The sequence below is a fragment of the Pelodiscus sinensis genome, chromosome 18 (genome assembly GCF_049634645.1).
Source record: "Pelodiscus sinensis isolate JC-2024 chromosome 18, ASM4963464v1, whole genome shotgun sequence".
Taxonomy (NCBI): domain Eukaryota; kingdom Metazoa; phylum Chordata; order Testudines; family Trionychidae; genus Pelodiscus; species Pelodiscus sinensis.
The window spans coordinates 22,576,370-22,594,506 of NC_134728.1; the positions used below are offsets into that span (position 1 = coordinate 22,576,370).

Below are 18,137 nucleotides of genomic sequence, written 5' to 3' on the forward strand. Positions count from 1 at the left end.
TAAATTTTCCAAAAATGCCAATTTGTAATTGTAAATGACAATTCATTCTGGGTTAATTACATACTGTAATTATGGAAACAGAAACATTATCATGTGATTTATATAACCAACCAATACTATGTGAACTTTTAATATTTGTGGGAAGCTGCTTATGAATGATCTTCGGAAAGGATTCATGAATAACTGCCTATAATTAATATAATTCAATTATTTTATAATATGTGTTTGGGCAATTTGTGGACAGAAAATTAGATGATTTTTTTCGTCATTGTGAATTGTTCTGTGAGATCTATTAATCAGTCATGTGAAGAGAGAGCAAGATGCGTTCAACTTCCCAAGTTTCAGGCATAACTCTGACATTTCTGTCTTTTGGTTAGCTTTAGCCAGATCTGTATTGATATTTCAATACCATTTTTTGAACAAATCCCAAGGAACTAGTTACGTATTGCAGAATGGGTGGAAAGGCATTGGGAATGGTTAAACTTACACAATGAGATGCTGGAAAATTGAATATCAGGCCTTACCTGTTTCAAATTGGACACCAAAAATCTAGGCAACCAAAGTTAATGGATATTTCTTGAAAATGTAGGTCTTAATTTTGCTGCATCTCAGCTTCCCTATTTGTAAAAGTGTTTCCATATTCACAGATAGAGCTGAGTGAACAACTGACATTTCAGTTTGGCTAATATTTAAAAAAAAATCAGTTTGTTTCAAATCAAAATGGATTTTTGTTGGTTTTTCTTACTGGAACCTACCCCAGTCCCCCCCTCATTTGTTTTGGCTAAAAACCACCTGAAATGAAATGAACTATTTGCCCACTTTTTTGTTTAGGCATTGGAGTGCTTTTTGACCTGAAAAAGATTTTGGGAGCAGGTTACTCAATGTTTGGAGTTTCTCATCCTTAAAAAAAAAGAGAGAGAGAGAGAGAGAAAAATAGCTATATTTCGAAACAGAAAGTCTCAGAGCTTGTCTAGATGAACAGTTAGCAAGTGGGGGTATAAATTCACTGTCTATGTGGACCTTGCTTCAGTGTACTATAAGTTTTCTGTAGAATTCACTAAACTATGATGCCTTGATGCTGGAGCAGATACAAGCACACTATGGCACTTTTAGTGAGTGGCAGCAGAATCCATATGGATTCCTGTGTGGCAGGGTAGTGCACGGTGCATTTCCACACTAGCTTGCTGCACGCTAACTCTTAGTCTAGACCTGCCTCAATGTTTTGTTTCAAAATAAACTATTTTGTCTCTTTGGGGGGGGGGGGGGGGAATGTCCCACCTCTTTGAGCTGAATTCACTAATAGTTTCTTTGTCCCCCCCAAATGAATTATTTAGTGAATTTACTATTTGTCCCCTACAAGTTGCCCAGCTTTACTTACAGAGATACTGCGAGGGTTCACTGATGTTTGTTTGTGCTGCGCTACTTACATTCAAATTATTCCTGTGTGCGCTAAATGAAAGAAATTGGTTTATGTTTTCTCTTCAGTACATTATGGACCAGCCTGCAAAATGTAATTGTTAAGAATCAAAGTCCCACTTTGAGTATGAGGAGCAGAGAAAGTCCATTAAGCCATGTTCTACCAATTTGATTAACTTAAATTCAATCCAAGTGATTTCTTCTCAGTAATTTAAGTATACCTTCTTCCTGGCCTCTTTGAGAAGTTTTAAGGCAATATTTTGTGGACATATCTTGGTCAAATCCTAGCTCCACTGAAGTCAGAGTTACATCACTGACTTCATTCAGGTCAGGATTTTACGCCCTAGTCCTTAGAAATATTAACATTGGCAGATGCTATTGCAATTGGCAAATCCCCTGCCTCATCAGCTCTCATATCATACCAGTCAATGGGGGATACAGCCTACATTCTGCTTTTAGAGAGGGAAAGTGTCCCTGAGTCCTACATGAAGTTCAGTGTTATTCACCTTTCTAAGCTAAGGCTTGAAATGCAGGGAAATCATCCCTAACTTAAATAGCTCAAGGTGAGCCAGGAAAGGTAAATCATGTTCACTACATTAGCATGACTGTTTTTAATTGCATCTCCTTACACCTTAGATTTGCAGAACAGGCAGTTCTCTGCTTCTTTTGCTTGTTTGCAATCCTGCTGTTCTCCCGGGACCCAAAATTCATCCCAGGTTGGGCAAGTTTATTCACACCTGGGTAAGATTTTATTTTCAATCCACTCTACCATTTTTCAGTCACATTTCCAGGCTTTTGAAATAAGTGTGTTTTTATTGTCCTTGTATATACTGTTGCCCAGGTTTCATGGGTAAATGGAACTGAGCCTTATGTATCTCTGTAGAACCATTTGAAAGGTTTATGTTTCCAGGATGTGGAAGTCTAGTGGGAAATGCACCCACCTATTTCATGACAGCCCTATGGCCTGAGCTCTGGGAATGTTGCCTGTTGATACATTTAGGACCAGGTCCTGAAGTCTTTGGGCAGGCTTATTGATTTTGGTGCAGGTTTGGGGTGAATAAAGGCTGTAGCCCTAGTGCTCTTTCTCTCTGCTTTGAAAACCTGTCTGACACCCAGACTTTTCTTATGTGAAGTTAAAGGGTAAGAACAATCAAGGGAATCATAACACAAAGGGAGAGTGAGCTGATTCTGAACAGAAAAGAGCCCATTTCGGTTTCTCCCGTTCAACAGACTATCCATATTCAGCAAAGCGGTTCACCACATGCTTGGCTTTAATGGGAATCAAGTACATACTCCACAGATTAATTTGGTTCTTAACAGTTACTTAAAGTTAAAGCTTAAATGCTCTGCTAAATTGGGGCCTAGAGTTTAGAAGCTATTTAGAGTTACACTTCAGAAGCTGCACATTTGACAGAGATCATTAACAAAATAGGCCAGTGTGGTCTGATTTAATTCCTCCCCTGCAACTAGTTTAGGCAATCTCCCCAACTTCCCTAATCAGTATTCTTCTTGCAAACTCTAACAGACTGAAAGCAATTCAGTCGTTAGAGCTGCCAGCACACCCACCTCCACCCCTTCTTCTTCTTTTTTTTTTTTTTTTTAAAGTTTGGCTGGGGTTTTTGTGTTTTCAGTGTCTTTGGTCAGTTTTCTAGGGGAGTCACGGCCAATCTTAGAAATGTAGCCCAGAGGGGAATTTAGAAAATGAATCGTGAACAATAAGTGTTGTTGATGTGAAATCCTAATCTTCTTTGGTAAATCCCAGTTTTTGTAAACTTTGCAAATCTGAAGGCTTTTGCAGCTTACAAATGTTTTTGCTCCTCCCGGACAGGTTTGTCTCTGATGCAGTTACAGGAGTTGCTATAGTGACCATACTGTTCTTTTTTCCTTCACAAAGACCATCCTGTAAATGGTGGTTTGACTTAAAAGGTAAGTCGTAAGTCCTCAGGGTGGGTATGGACCCTGTCCCCTCCTTCTGTGTTCTCTATAAGGTGAACACGCTGCAGGAGCTCAGCACATAATTCTAAGGCAGGGTACTCAGTGATTTGTTAATCTGTGTGTATGTGTTTGGTGGGGGGTCTCTCTTTGTTTAGCATCAAACACTGAGAATGCACCATTGCTGTCTTGGAGAAGGGCCCAAGAGACAGTACCCTGGAACATTATCTTGCTGCTCGGTGGAGGATTTGCCATGGCAAAAGGATGTGAGGTAGTATTTGGAATGATGTGTGTCATTGATATTTTCTTACTGGTATTCAGCTCTATGCCCCTGGTTTTTAAAAGGGCATCTATTTGGCTTCTGACTTTGCTACTGAAATTTTGCACCTGCAGTCCATGGCAGTTAAGATATTGAGTGACTGTACCTGACAGTTCAGTGCTGTAACATGCACCACCCTAACGTGGCTGTGTTTCAGAAGTGGGGGACTGAAGTGACCCTTGTTTAATATACAGTTTGCAATTCTCTGAAATGATCTGAGACTTGCATGGAAAAGTAGGGAATCAAATACAAAATCTGCTGCATTTCTCTCCCACTGCAGGAGTCAGGCTTGTCTGTCTGGATTGGAGGCCACCTGCATCCTTTGGAGAGGGTGCCGCCGGCGGTGGCTGTCGTGCTTATCACAATTGTGATTGCCTTATTCACAGAGTTCGCCAGTAACACGGCCACAATTATAATCTTCCTGCCTATCCTGGCAGAACTGGTAAGATAGATCACCATCATGGGACTAGCTCTCTGTCCCTTCTGAGGTCTCTCTCAACACGTCCCTTAGGCCTTGTGCCTTTGTTTTGTCTGGGGTGGAATCCTGGAATTCTCCTATCATCACACCAGGCCCTGGGCTACAGAGCCCTGTGTCCTAACTACGATGGCTCAGCAGGCCTGGCTGGGTTCAACACCTGCAGTTCTTCTCTTAGGGAGCTTGTGCCCTGTGGTGGCTACAGTGCCTCACAGCCCTTTCCGAACAGCAGGCAAAAAGCATGACATAAGAGAACAAAGATTTGAATGTGACAAAAGGTCTCCCACATGCCTATCTTACCCGAAGCCCTACTGCCCTTTAGGTGTGGGCCAGGAAGGTTTTGCTTCATTAGACCCTCTAGTTGGAGTATGTTGGCTGTTCCCCCACCAGCAGCAAACCACAGCTGCCTCTCCACCTCCTGCCAGAGACTTTTCTCCCTGTATTCTCAACAAAGAGCCAGTGTGGACTATGCTGTTTGTTTTCTAGACAGCACTGGCTTCCGCCAGTATCCCAGAATGGCTCTGCTCAGTATTTTGATCTCTGCTGCCCTGCAGCCATGTGCCAGAAGTATCTGACAGCTGTGTGTGCTGCTCTGTTTGGGGAGCAAAGAGCAAATCATTGGACTGCTCCTGTTGTGACTGGCACTAGGAACACAGGAGTAGGCAAACTGCTGCTGCAGAGGGAGGGAGATGGGCTGCTGTGTTGCTTTGACATTCCTCAGCACTGAGAGCTCATAGAACGACTCATGCTGCTGCTTTGGGAAGCTGAGGAGGCTAGGGCTTGGGAGGAATCCTAAGATGCACAGAGATCAGCTCTGCTCAGGCCTGCCAACAGCAGGGAGTGGCAGTGGGAGCTATACCATGCTCTGGGTGGCACTGAGGGCTGACTGCATGGGCTCCACCCCTTCTGTCTGAGGTCTTGCCCCTTCTGGGGATGCAAAGTTGGGGCCTTCCCTCACCTTGCCCCTGGGCCCGGGGTGGCTGTCAGCCCCGCTGGCTCTGCCTTCCCACAACACTCCACTGTGGGATACATACTCACAATGTGATGCTCGCGTTGTGGATGATGGTGACCCCAATGTGGACACAGTCTGTCGAGTGTGAACACCCTCTGGTCACTTGAGGGGCGATGCTGAGAATGCTCATTCATGGCAAATGACAAAGAATAAGGCAGACAGTCCCCAAACCTGTGGTTTATTTTATAATTGATTACTGGCTTGTTGAACTCTAATCAGCTCCTGTAATACCTTATTGGTTACCAAGAAGCCAAACCCTTTAAGCAATCCAGCCTTTAGCTCCCAACTCTAATATAGTAAGGGTTACTAAAAACTGTATTAATCCTATATAAAGTTCTACCAATCTACCACCAGATCAATGAATTTTTCAGATATCACCTAAATACATGCTTATAGCCAATACTAAGATTTATTAATAAAAAAGAAAAGACAGAAAGTTGCTGAGATGAAAGGATTATTATATGTACAGATATGAATAAAGTTCTTAGGTCATTTTCATAGCAGAGATTGTAAGGTTGCTGATTTGTAAACCGCCTTCTAGAGTCAATTTAAAAGGCTATAGTCCATGTGCAGAGTTTTTTTTTCATGTTCTTCCATGAAAAGTACAGGGTTAATCTGAGGTAGACCTGAAGATGTCAGTCTTATGGGCTTAGACCAGGGGTCTCCAACCTTTTTAAGCACGAGATCACTTTTTGAATTTTAAGTGCAATCCAGGATCTACCTCAAACCCAAATGCCCTTGCTGGGCCTCCTTTGTGCCCCTTCTCTGGGGGCCCTGCCTCTGCTCACCCTACTTACTCCATCCTCCCCCATTCTCCCTCTCTTTCCTCAGGTAGCGGCAGAGAGTTGGGCACAGGCTCTGCCCTTGGGCTAAGGGATTTGGAGTGATAGAGGGGCTCTGAGCTGAGCCTGGGACAGGGAGTTGGGGTGCAGGAGCTGTTCAGAGTACAGGCTCTGGGAGGAAATTTGGGTCCAGGGAGCTCAGGACTAGGGCAGGGGCTTGGGTTGCAGGAGGGGGTTCATGAGTGGGGTAGGGTTTTGGGATGTGGGCACCGGCTGGGCACTGCTTACCTCAGGTGGCTCCTGGGTAGTGGTGCAGGTGGCTAAGGCAGGCTTACCCCTGCCCTGGCCCTGCACCATTCTCAAAAGCAGCCAGCAAGCTCCCTTGGTCCCAGGCCCTGTTGTGCCCCACCCTGGTTCTGTGGAGATAGGATACGGAGTGGAAGAGTGGGCATCCTGACATCAATTCCCACTCCTTTCCCTTCCCTGCCCTGCACAGCAAGCAGGAGGCTCGCGTGGTGGTGGTGGTGGTGTGGGGAGGGGGGGGGGGGGGAGTGAGGAGGCGACATCTCCAAGGCAAAGGGCAGGAGATGTGCCGCAGGGGGGGAGGGGCAACTGAAGTTCTGGCACTTGGTAGCCTCTTAGCCAAACCAGTGGGGATCCCTTGTCAGAGGCTCCCAGATCTACCAGTAGACCCCAATCTACTGGTTGGTGACCAGTGGCTTAGACTTTCCCTGGCAAAGTTTAAACAGATCTGAAATAGCAAGGATCAGATGAGAAACTTCCTTTATAGCTTGACGCAAGCTATGGTCACAGCAGAGTTTCTTTGGTTGAAGAATAGGTAATGTAAACTGCTGCTTTGAAGCTAATCCCTCATTGCTAGGCATGCACTGGTAACTAGTTGTGTGCATTAGCAAAGGGCAATTAAACAGCTCATCAGTCGTTTGCTACAAATATCAAAGATAAATGAAACACTATTATTACACCACAAGTCCCATCTAAACGATAATATCCTCTTTTGACTTTGAGTCATTAGAATACCAAAATGAATCATTAAAGACAGGAAAAGAATTTTAGCATCTACAAGCTAATTAGAGCCCATTGCTAAACTTCTAACAAGGTGTAGGTAAACCCGGGGGCGATTAGGAAGGACATGGGGGCACTGGCCATGTGATTAGCCCCGCTCCCCATGATTCCTTACTGCGCCACCCTTAGCTCAGGGGGAGGGTTGGGACAACCGCCCCCCTCTGCTCCAGGCCTTGCCTCTCCCCGCCTCTGCTCTGCCTCTTTCTCACCCTTGCTCCATCCCTGCCTCTTTCCCCCCCAGTGACGCCACTCGGGGGACTAGCAGCAGCCTGTCACCAGCAGCGGGATCCCCCCCACACACTTACGGGCAGCACTGGGGGCCGAGGAAGCAGAGCAGCAGGGCCACAGCTCACTAAACCCCCAGACCACCCAGAGGCTCTGGCTCCTTGCCCCTCCTACCCACAGGCTATGTCTACATTGCGCTCTCTTGTGCAAGAACATATGCAAATGAGGCACGGCGATGAATATCGCCGGGTCTCATTTCCATACTTAATGAGCCGCCATTTTTGCACAAGGGCTTTTGCGCAAGAAGAAGCAGTCTACACTGCTCCTTCTTGCACAAAAACCCTCTCTTGTGCAAGAGCTGTTCTGCCTCTTATTTTCAGGCAGAACGGCTCTTGCGCAAGAGGGGGTTTTTGTACAAGAAGGAGCAGTGTAGACTGCTCCTCCTTGCAAAAGCCCCTTGCGCAAACTGGCGGCTCATTAAGTATGCAAATGAGGCGTGGCGATATTTATCGCCACGCCTCATTTGCATACGTTCTTGCACAAGAGAGCGCAATGTAAACCACATTGTTTAGGGGTTGTGCCCCCTCAGCCCTCCTCCACACGTCACCCCATAACACAGACAAATGCAACTAGCCTCTATTCTTGATTCTCTAACAATACAGGCTGACATTTCAAGGACTCGAGTCTATTTAACATGGTTGTGCTAACTGCTTGTAAGGAATGGACCTCTATAGCGTTTCACTATTCTTCTAATAGGTCCTTAATGGTTGATTTTTGGCTCAATCATCCTGCTGGTTGCTTAACCCCTTGGTGGCTCAGCCTCACAGGGGTCCATGTGGTTCCTGAGGCCATGTAACCAGACCTCAGGATTTAGTCAAACTGTGGTTTTGCTGATGTTATGACTACAAGGCTGGGTATTGTGTATTCAAGTCATTAGAACAGGCAACTGGGGCCCAGAATTCCTGGAGTCTATTTCAAGCTCTGCTACAGACCTGCTGTGTAACTCTGGGCAAGACACTTCCTGGCTCAGTGCCTCAGTTTCCCAATTTGTGAAATGGGGATAACCATGCCTGTGCACGTCATAGGGAGTTTCAAAGGCCTGCTTAGTCTTTTGGGCTATTTGGAAACGAGCAGCTAAAGGAGCGCAAGTATCTGCTGCACCACATGAACACTGCATAATAATAGTTTTTAAGCCATTTATTAGCAATAGAATATCAGACTGTGCTATTGTAAAGCACAGAGGTCTGCTTGGCACAGTGTGTAACTGTTTGTATTCTTAGATGTATGTCCCTTTTAGCTCAGAACCCCTAACATACGGTGAGTGTTATTTTTTAAATGTTGTTCTTTCTAGGCAATTCGTCTGAAAGTAAATCCCCTGTATTTAATGATACCAGGAACTATAGGATGCTCATATGCTTTCATGCTGCCAGTCTCCACACCCCCCAACTCAATTGCATTTTCTTCTGGACACTTGCTCGTCAAAGATATGGTAAGTTGTTTTAAATATAGAAATCACCGAAGGCATGATCATCTGGATGAAAAGTTTAAGACAATTATTTCAGGGCATGCTACCAAATCAATATTCTGTAAAATAAAATCACAGAGGTCGGTTTCTGTTATGAGCAATGTTTGAATACAAAGTTCTTCATTCATGGTCAGTCATGTCTACAGGCCTTAGAAAGTGTTATTTAGGTAAAAATGTGCCAGATTCTATAGTAATTCAACTACCAGCAGTGGAGTGACTTACAAGTTTCTTCTGTGTAACTGAGAACTGAGTCTGACCTTTAACTAATTGAAAAGTAGAGCCAGGAACTTGAAAAATAATCTTTCTGCCTTCCCCTATAGATTTTAAACTAATTTATTATAACAAGGGGATTCTCATCCCCCTATTACTTTTTTGGGAGTTTGAGATCAGACCCATCACGAGGATCTCTGCTCTCAACTTTGGGAGAGTTAGCATGAGTCCCCTAAAGGACTCTTATGGAAGTGTCTTTGACCTACCTTATCTTCTTCACATTCTATTACAGTAGTCCCCCTTTGATAATTTTAAGTAGACATTTCTGTAACCTGTTTCAACGAAAACTTTGGCATCTGTTCTGTGACCTACAGTTTTTTGCACTGATTTATCTTCTAGTCCATGAATAAAATATCAATCCATAATGTTACTGAGCACTCCCAGCTACATTTCTCAGTAGACCTTCGTCAAGTATTTCAGGGGGTCTTTTTATCTTCACCATCTCTGTGTGAAGTGCATGTTACCATATTCCTTTTCACCGGGTAAGTGGATTTACTGCCAAGTGGTGGTAGGTGCTGAATGGATCAACTGCACTAGAATATTTTAACCTTTTCTAATATGCAAGGAATTATTTGACATAATGTGCTTGGAGCAATAACCCAGACAGTTCCCATTCAGGAAGATGATAGAGGGAAACAGAGAGGGAGGAAAGACAGACTGGCCTAGGAAAGCTAGATGGAGACTTTACCACTGAGGGTGCTAACAGCTTTCTGAGCTTTAACTCACTGGCATTCACCTTCCTTCCCCCCCCCCCCCACACACATCCCCCTTCTGTTCTGTAATGTGATTTGTCCTTTTCATGTGTGTTCATTTTTTTTAAATTGTATCCTTTGGTATATATGGTTGTGACTATTTTCTTCCATTATTTGATCTGAGGAAGTGGGTCTGGCCCACGAAAGCTTATCATCTAATAAACCATCTTGTTAGTCTTTAAAGTGCTACATAGTCCTGTATTTTGTTTCAGCTACACCAGACTAACATGGCTACATCTCTATCACTATTCAGCTTTCTGAGTGGTATCCTTCTTGTCTTAGCAATCTATTGACTTTGATCTTTATCTGCTTAGGTTTAGCACCCATTCTCCAGATACTTAAAGAAAAAACAGAAAAGGGAAGTGGGAGACAGAGCATCATTCTCTTTCCCTTCCCTGTCTTTCCCTTCTCTTAAGAGTTTTCAAATCCCCTACTCATAACTCTGGTCATCTTAAGAAGTGGGCTGTGCCCACGAAAGCTCATGATACCATCTACATGTTTTGTTGGTCTATAAAGTGCTACCAGACCATTTGTTGGTTTTTTTAGCAAAATTAATCTCTCCCAAAACTCAGCATGAAACACGTCTATGAATTCTCAGATGTGCTGTCAAGTTCTCTATGGAGACTAAATTTACTGCCTGTATAACTATTACTCTATCTAATGAAGAGACATTCTATTTCCTAATCAAAGAAGTATTAAGAAATGTAAGAGCTGCTTCTCCTTTTGAGTTTCCTATTAAGCTTGTTTTGTTTTCCTCTCTGGTATATTCTTGCCTGCATTTTTAAAACCTTTTTTTTTATTAAAGCAAAGTTGCAATAAAGTGTTTACATCTTACATTGTACCTTTTAATATTAGTTTTTAATGTAGATCAAGGGAGGGGAACCTAAGGCCCAGGGGCCAGATGCGGCTCCCGACTTGCCTGGATCCAACCCACAGGGCTCAGAGCCTCCCTCTTCATTGGGAAGCTTGTGCTGGCACTCCCCACCACAGGGCTGCAGAGCACAAAATATACTAGGCTGGACCAGCCCCTAGGCTCTACTGTGTGAGGGAAATGTGGGAAGTGTCTTTCTCCTTCTCAGTTGGGTGCCATGTCAGTGAGGGGGTTTTGAGTATGGACCTCAACTGATTTTTCTGTGGATCAGTGGTCCCCGATCCAAAAAGATTTCTCCCTCTCCCTCCCTCCCCCCGATGTAGATCCTTACACTAAAGAGCACCAAAGGAACATTTTCAATTTACTGGGCAGAAGAGGTTGACCATAAAACTCCTATGAATGTCTGTGGGTGTCAACTTAGTACAGCTATATCTTCCTGGCAGAATATATGTCCTCTTGTGTAATTCCTCACCTGTGACCTGTGGACCCCTAATGATGCACCAAATCCTTTCTGATAACTTGCAGAATAAAACATTTTTATAAGCTACATCTGAGGAGGGGAGATGGTCACATAGGGGAAATGGCTCAGATGTTCTCCCCCAGGTTGTAGGTTTTATGTGGTAATAGTCAAATTAAGGGACTGTCATACCCAGGGCTTGACAAGTGATGGCGAGCCTTGCTCACCAGCCATGTGCTTTGGTGTGCTGCGCATGCCCTGGGGGAGTAGATTGCCCTAATTGTCGAGCTCTGCTCATACCATTTTCATATTTCTCACACTCTTATACTCAAGGACAGTGAGCATGAGCAGCAATCACTAGACCTTTTTGGGAGGAACCATGTTTTATGTGGTTCCATAGTATAGTACATTGATTTGGTACTAGCTGCTAAGTTGTTGTGTCTAGACTACTGAGTTTTGTCGACAAAAGTGGACTTTTGTCGACAAAACTATACCAGCGTCTACACTACCGCTGAGTTCTGTCGACATAACGTCGACAGAACTCAGCAGTTTTGTTGACGCTGGTATACCTCATTTTACGAGGCAGAACACCTTCTGTCGACAGAGTTCTGTCGACAGAAGGTGTTATTGCCTGTAGGGTTGCATCTAGACTACAGGGTTCTGTCGACAAAGCAGCTTGCTTTGTCGACAGAACTCAATGTGTCTGGACGCTCTTTGTCGACAGAAGTTTTGTCGACAGATACTGTCGACAAAACTTCTGTCGACAAAACCCGGTAGTCTAGACGTACCCTGGTGGTTTGGTTACCCAGCGTCTTAACTTATACCACAGTGCTTCTCAGCATTTACCAAATGCTCAGTGAAAGAGGAAGTGAGAATTGGGGAGAAAAGAGCAGATCTGGTTTCAGTTTCCTTCAGAGATTTATGTGCATGTGTATGTGCATGCACACACATGAAGATGGAGAAAAGAGAGTCGTTTGGCTGGAGGGAAGAGTGATTGGAAGCACAGGAAGGGGACTGAACGTAACAAAACACCTTGGTGTGTGACAGAGCCAGGAGAACACTCAGTGAAAAGCAAGGAGGTGATGAGGAAGTGGGCAGCTTCTTTCAGGGTTCCTACTCATTTTCCTCTCCTTACGTCTTACCCCAGAGCTGAAGGAGGAGGGCTACACACAGCTACTTCCAAATCCCACTGGTTTGTACCTCAAGTCTGCTATCCTGAGAAGTGAGAATAAGGCTAGTTTGCCCAGTTGGAAGCCCATAACCATGGGTGGTGGGTGAAGCTAGGGCTGAGGGAGGCGAGCCCCCAGCTTTGTCCCTGCTGCCGGGTGCCCTGTCCCTGCTGTTCATGGCACTCTTGCCCTGCCCCCATCCCAAGCATGGGCAGTCCACATCTCTCCCCAGAGCACAGGTGGCTCCTGACCTTCCAAGAGCATGAGTGGCCTATAGCCCAGCCTCTCTATAGCCCAGCCCCCTTGCCTTGAGCACAGGCCACTGGTGCCCCCCTCCTGGAGCACTTGCTCCCCTCCTCCCACAAGCACAACTGGCCTACAGCTCTGGCCTTCCCCAGCCCTCTTCCCCCTGAGCAAGGGGAAGGCAGGCATGTGGCCCCAGCCCGCATGGAGAGGCAGGCAGGCAGTCAAGAGGGTCATAAGAACATAAGAGCGGCCATACTGGGTCAGACCAAAGGTCCATCTAGCCCAGTATCCTGTCTGCCGACAGTGGCCAATACCACATGCCCCAGAGGGAGGGATCACAACAGGTAATCCTCACATGATCCATCTCCTGTCTCCCACTTCCAGAGAAACAGAGGCTAGGGGCACCATTCCTGTCCATCCTAGCTAATAGCCTTTAATGGACCTAACCTCCATGAATCTATCTAGCTCTTTTTTGAACCCTGCTAAAGTTCTAGCCTTCACCACATCCTCTGGCAAGTAGTTCCACAGGTTGACTGTGTGCTGAGTGAAGAAAAACTTGCTTTTGTGTGTTGAAGTGTCTCCCTGACAGTACAAGCCCGACGCTCAGGTAGCCTGAGCAACAAGAGGAGCCATGCTGAATGAGGGGTGGGGAGTGCGGGTGGGCCAGCCAGTCAGTTTGGGAAGGCAGTGCCTTCCTCTGCCTCTTATACCCACCATCCATACACACCGCATTGCTAGGAATCCTGCCCTGAGTGAGTGACATGCAGACAGGCGTGGGGAGTCAGTACTGTGCTTAAGGTCCCATTGTTCTGCAGCGGGAGAGGGGTGTCCTCATGATCCCGTCCATGCTCACAGAACTGGGGTTGGCACTACCATGGCTGAGCTTATGTGAAGGAAACCCAATTGCTTTTCTAACCCACATTAAAAGCGAGGCTCCTTGTTCACCCCTTTACGGGCGGGTCCACGTGGGATGTTAATGAGACGGCTAAAGCCACCCACTAAAAGACACAGGGCTTTAAGGCCAAGAGCTCCGAGACCCGTGTTCTACACACTCCCCAGGAGCAGCGAGGGGAGGACGGGCAGATTGTCTTGAAAGGCCGTGCTCGGAGGAACTGACATTGCTGCTGAAAGGTCGGGCTGAAGGGCTGGGCGTCCACTTGATTCCAGGAGTGAAAATAATTCAAAAATCTTATTGGTACGGGGGCCTGGCTCTGGGGCCACAAAAGGGACAGGGCCTTGGGCAGAAGGGGCAAGGATGGGGTCAGCCTCTCCCGGCCAGCCCCTCAGCACTGCATGGAGCATGGCGCCCAGGGCTCTGGCTGTTGCCGTGGTAACCCTGGCAGCAGCCAGGAGCCCACTTGGCCCTTTTAATTTGTCTGGACCTGAGCCAGCTGCCTCCTATCCCCTCCCCCGCCCTTGTCGGTGGCCCTGGTCCCATTCCATCCACAGCCCTGAGCGGGGAGGGGCAGTGACATTAAAGTAGCACTGCCAGACCCTACTGGCAGGGCTGGTGACAGGGGAGAGGGAGGCAAAAAGGGCAGTGACGTAAAGTGCTGCTGTGGTAGCGTTTTAACCGTGGCTTTGTATAGGCCTGTACCAGTGGCCACTTGGGACCGGTGTTCCGTACCGGCGCACTTTCACCTCTGCTTCACTCCTACTCCTAGGCCTCCTCCTTGCAGAAGCTCCCTATGCTCCAGTGGCAGTGTGAGCAGAGGAATACACATGGGGGCAAGTCAGGTTGCACACAGTGCTAGCCCCTACTCCTTTAAGGGCAGATGCACTCGATGCCCGTGCACGCCTGCGCTCTGATTCTCCCAATCCCTGCGGAATAAAGGACGGCATGTGGGCAGAGAAAGGACAGAGGCTTAAGCAGGACCCTTGTTGTGCTAAGGAGGCATGGGAGCAACTCACTCTCCTTTCTGGCCATGGGGCTCATACAGCAGCTCTCATTAATACACGGCTGGGCCCCCTGTGCCTCCCCATCCTCACATCTCATTCAGCAAACATTCCCTTGTGCCCATATATACCCCAATCTGCTCTGGGTAGGATCAGTCCTTCAGGCTCTGCAATGGCTGCTGAGCGCAATGACATGAGGTTCACTTTTTTTTTCTGTTGGAAGCCCTGGGGATCTAGCTGCCTGGATTAGTCTTTCAGCAAATGAACCAGAGGGGTGAAGGGCTAGTGCCATAAGTGGTTAAAGAAGATTCATGTTGCTGAGCAGGAATCTGATCTCAGGCTTCTATGATTAAAGATGCTGCTCACTCACCAAACTGTGGGCAGGTGGAATAAGAGAGCCAAGTTTATGTGCCTATACCTGGGGTCTATGGCTTAGCTGAGAAACTGGGGTTTTATCTATGGGTGGGGTTGCTAGTTATCTGTTTCGAGCCTGTCACCCTTAGTCACATCCCCTTTCACTTAAATGGAAGCAACCTGGGTCTCCAGAATTTCACATTGTGTTGATGGACCAGCTTGCCTGGATGTCAGCTTCTTTCCCAAGCTTGTCTCCTACCCTTGGCTGGCCCCAAGAAGGGGCAAGTTTTATGACTTGTGATGTTCTGTGATGATGGGATAAATGTCAGATTTGGGAGAGTCCCTGTCAGGGGTACAGGCTTATCCAGGAACCTCAGCACGCTTAGCCCAAAGGAGTGCAGCGTTAATTCACAATACCTAACTTTCCTTCACCTCTCCTCTCCCCCAGCTTCCTTCAGGTTAAAAGTGTGACGAGACGCTTCCTTCTGGAGCTGCTGCAGTAGCATTCAGCCATTCCAGCCTGTTCTCTTTTTCCCTTTGTACACCACTGGTTTAGTCTGAGCTTACCAGTTGCCATGGTTGTATGAGTTTGTGCCTTTGCATGGGGTGAACGGAAAGTCTGTTGCTTTGGAAACAGAGCCAAGTCCTGATGCTCGTTCTCAGATTTACTAAAGCCCACTGGCTTTTGCCTGAGAGAAACACATGGCAAAGACCGCACAACTCCTTTCTTTTGAAATTCAGGAGCTAATCAGCTCAGCTCCTGTTGTCATTCAGGGGCTCGGGTGGTTTTCTTTTTTTTTTTTTACTCAGGTAAGAATTGCACACCTAGCCTTTGATTAAGTTTACGCAGCTTTGACTCTTGGCCTCCATACTGCTGTAGCTTGACAGAACTGCTTGTTCATATTGATTGATTAAAAATGTCTGTAGTTTCATTCATTCCCTGAATGAAGACACTGTGAGGGTATGTCTACACTGCAAGCTAAAGTCAAGTTAAGATATGCAACTTCAGCGACGTCAATTGTGTAGCTGAAGTTGAAGTAACTTGGCTTTTGGCGCTGTCTACAGAGCAGGAAGTTGAAGGAAGAGCACTCTCCCTTTGACTTCCCTTACTCCTTGTGAAATGAGGATTACAGAAGTCAAAGTAAAAAGCCCATTATTTTGAAATTATTTCAAAATAATAGGTTTGCTGTGTAGACTCGCACTCTGTTATTTTGAAATAAGCATGCAGTGTAGACGTAGCCTGATTGTAGTACAGACGGGGGTGGGGGGCATTTTTCTAGGAGGAAAATAAAACAGCTTCAGGACTGAACATGCTTTTTAATTGACAGACTCTTTAAACTGATTTTGATTTCTCAGTTCCTTGGTACTCAGCTGACTTGCAAGAGAATCCTTTTTTTCTGCAGAAATGAATCTTACACACACATGCATACCATCCTACACTGGAATGCTAGAGATGCTTTTTCAAAGTCTGAGCCAGAGAAGTTTTGAACACCTACTGCTCTCAGTAAAGACAGCAGTGGAGGCTGTATGTATTCTATGTCTCTCAGGCCCTGATCCTGCACCAATGGTAGCTAAACTTCTATTTATATCACTGACATAGGATCAGGCCCCAAGTCAACAATGTATTTGAGCATGTGTTAAGCATGAGCACAGTTCCTTTGATTACTCATATGCTTCAAGTTAACCATGTGCTAAAGCTTTGATGGATCAGGGCTTAGCATTTGGTTGCAGGGACCCTGGCTTGAGAAATCCAGGTGAAATGTTAATTAAAGCTCTCTTGTTGTCATGTTCCTTCATGTGCATTCAGACCCCAGGGCTGGCCAGCTTAGTTCCTTGCTTCACATGCTCAGGATTTCCAAGCTAAACCCACGTATAATATAACTGCATTTCTTTCACAGGCAAGAACCGGGCTACTCATGAATCTTATGGGAGTTCTGCTCCTTAGCTTGGCTATGAACACATGGGCCAAGAGCATCTTCCAGCTGAGCACCTTCCCTGCATGGGCCAATATCCATGCCGAGAACATCACGTCCCTCTTGCCGGATGTAAAGAATGTTACTTTCAGCTCGCTAAATAAAATATGAGCAAAGCCAGGTGAGCCTCACTCACTTAGGACTGGAGTACTGGGACCACCGGAGTGTACACACACGACAAAGGCCTCAGTGCCGCTCATGTTGCACGGGACTTTCCGTTTATTTTATTTTGTTTTTAAAATAATATTCATTGTCACAACATAATTTTATTGGCCGGTGGGGGAGGAGGGAGGAAGGGAAGAGATGTCTTGAAAGGCTTGTGTCCTCCCCCACAGATACCTATCGAACAGTTTTAGAACACTTTGCCTATTAGTAGGAGCCTATTAAATGGATGACCAAATAAGGCTTTAACGAACTCTTCCAGGTTAGATTCCTGGTGAAATCTATGGGAGTTTTGCTGTTAACGTCAATGGGCTAGTTTCTGATACTCATGCTGGAGGTTATCCCATGAGTGAAGTGGGAGGCATGCTTGAGCCTTTTGACTCCAGAACACTTGTCAAGGGTCAAGATTCCATTAGGATTTCACAAGTAATTGTGCCATGTAGTATGAAGACTATTTCTTCAGCTTCTTAACAAAGAATGATTCAGGTGACTTGACTGAGCCGAGCCAGAATTTGGTGTGTTGTTCCACAGCGGGAGTTTGGTAATGGTAGTTTCCCAAACACATTCATTAACTTGTTTGGTTTAAAACCCAACACAATCATTTTCACCCACATTTTTGTTCTGGCTGGAAAGCTGGAGATCTGCATCCATATTCACTCTGTGGCTCTCAGGGGAACACCACCAGTGGTATATGTGGCTAGTCTTAAGTTGGTGAACTTCTTTTAACTGAGGCTTTGAGGTTGACCTGCTCATGACATCCAGCTCAGTCATGTGTCAGTCAACTGTTTGCAGAGGAATGTTGACATTTTTGCAGAACAGAGTTTGATTCTTTTATGTGATTGCTTGGGTACTTTCAATGAAAGGATTTGCAAATTGAGCATGATTTTCATCACTATTTTATCCAAATGCTTGTATTTTGTGTAAGACGCTGGCCTATTTAATTAAAGATCAGTATTTGAAACAGATGGGTGGAAAGAGGAAGAGTCTGGTGTGGTGCTTTGGGGATGGTTAACGAGGGAGTCCTTGCACTGATACAGATCTTGGGCTCTACCAGGCCAGATTCTCAGCTGGTGTGAACTGGCATAGTGCCAGTGATGTTGGTGGAACTAAGCTGATTTACACCAGCGGATGGTCTGATTCAGTTTTCCCTATTACCCTTGTGTTTCTCAAAAGAATCAATGTCAGCTCTAAGAGCAGACAGCGTAATGTATCCATCAG

The 18,137-nt window shown here is 45.8% G+C and overlaps 1 protein-coding gene across 4 annotated transcripts in view; it reads left to right on the forward strand.

The window, feature by feature from the left end:
• The window catches only part of SLC13A3 (solute carrier family 13 member 3), a 53,683-nt gene extending 35,799 nt beyond the window's left edge, over positions 1-17,884 (forward strand). For 3 of the 4 annotated variants that reach the window (XM_075901243.1, XM_075901246.1, XM_075901245.1), the window contains exons 8-13: positions 2,053-2,157; positions 3,245-3,342; positions 3,507-3,619; positions 3,948-4,109; positions 8,596-8,733; positions 16,683-17,884. In XM_075901243.1, the coding sequence (XP_075757358.1) occupies positions 2,053-2,157; positions 3,245-3,342; positions 3,507-3,619; positions 3,948-4,109; positions 8,596-8,733; positions 16,683-16,868 (802 nt within the window). In that variant the 3' untranslated portion in view covers positions 16,869-17,884. The remainder of the gene's footprint in view (positions 1-2,052; positions 2,158-3,244; positions 3,343-3,506; positions 3,620-3,947; positions 4,110-8,595; positions 8,734-16,682) is intronic. The other variant, XM_075901244.1, reaches the window with a different exon arrangement.
• The last annotated feature ends 253 nt before the right edge of the window (positions 17,885-18,137 follow it).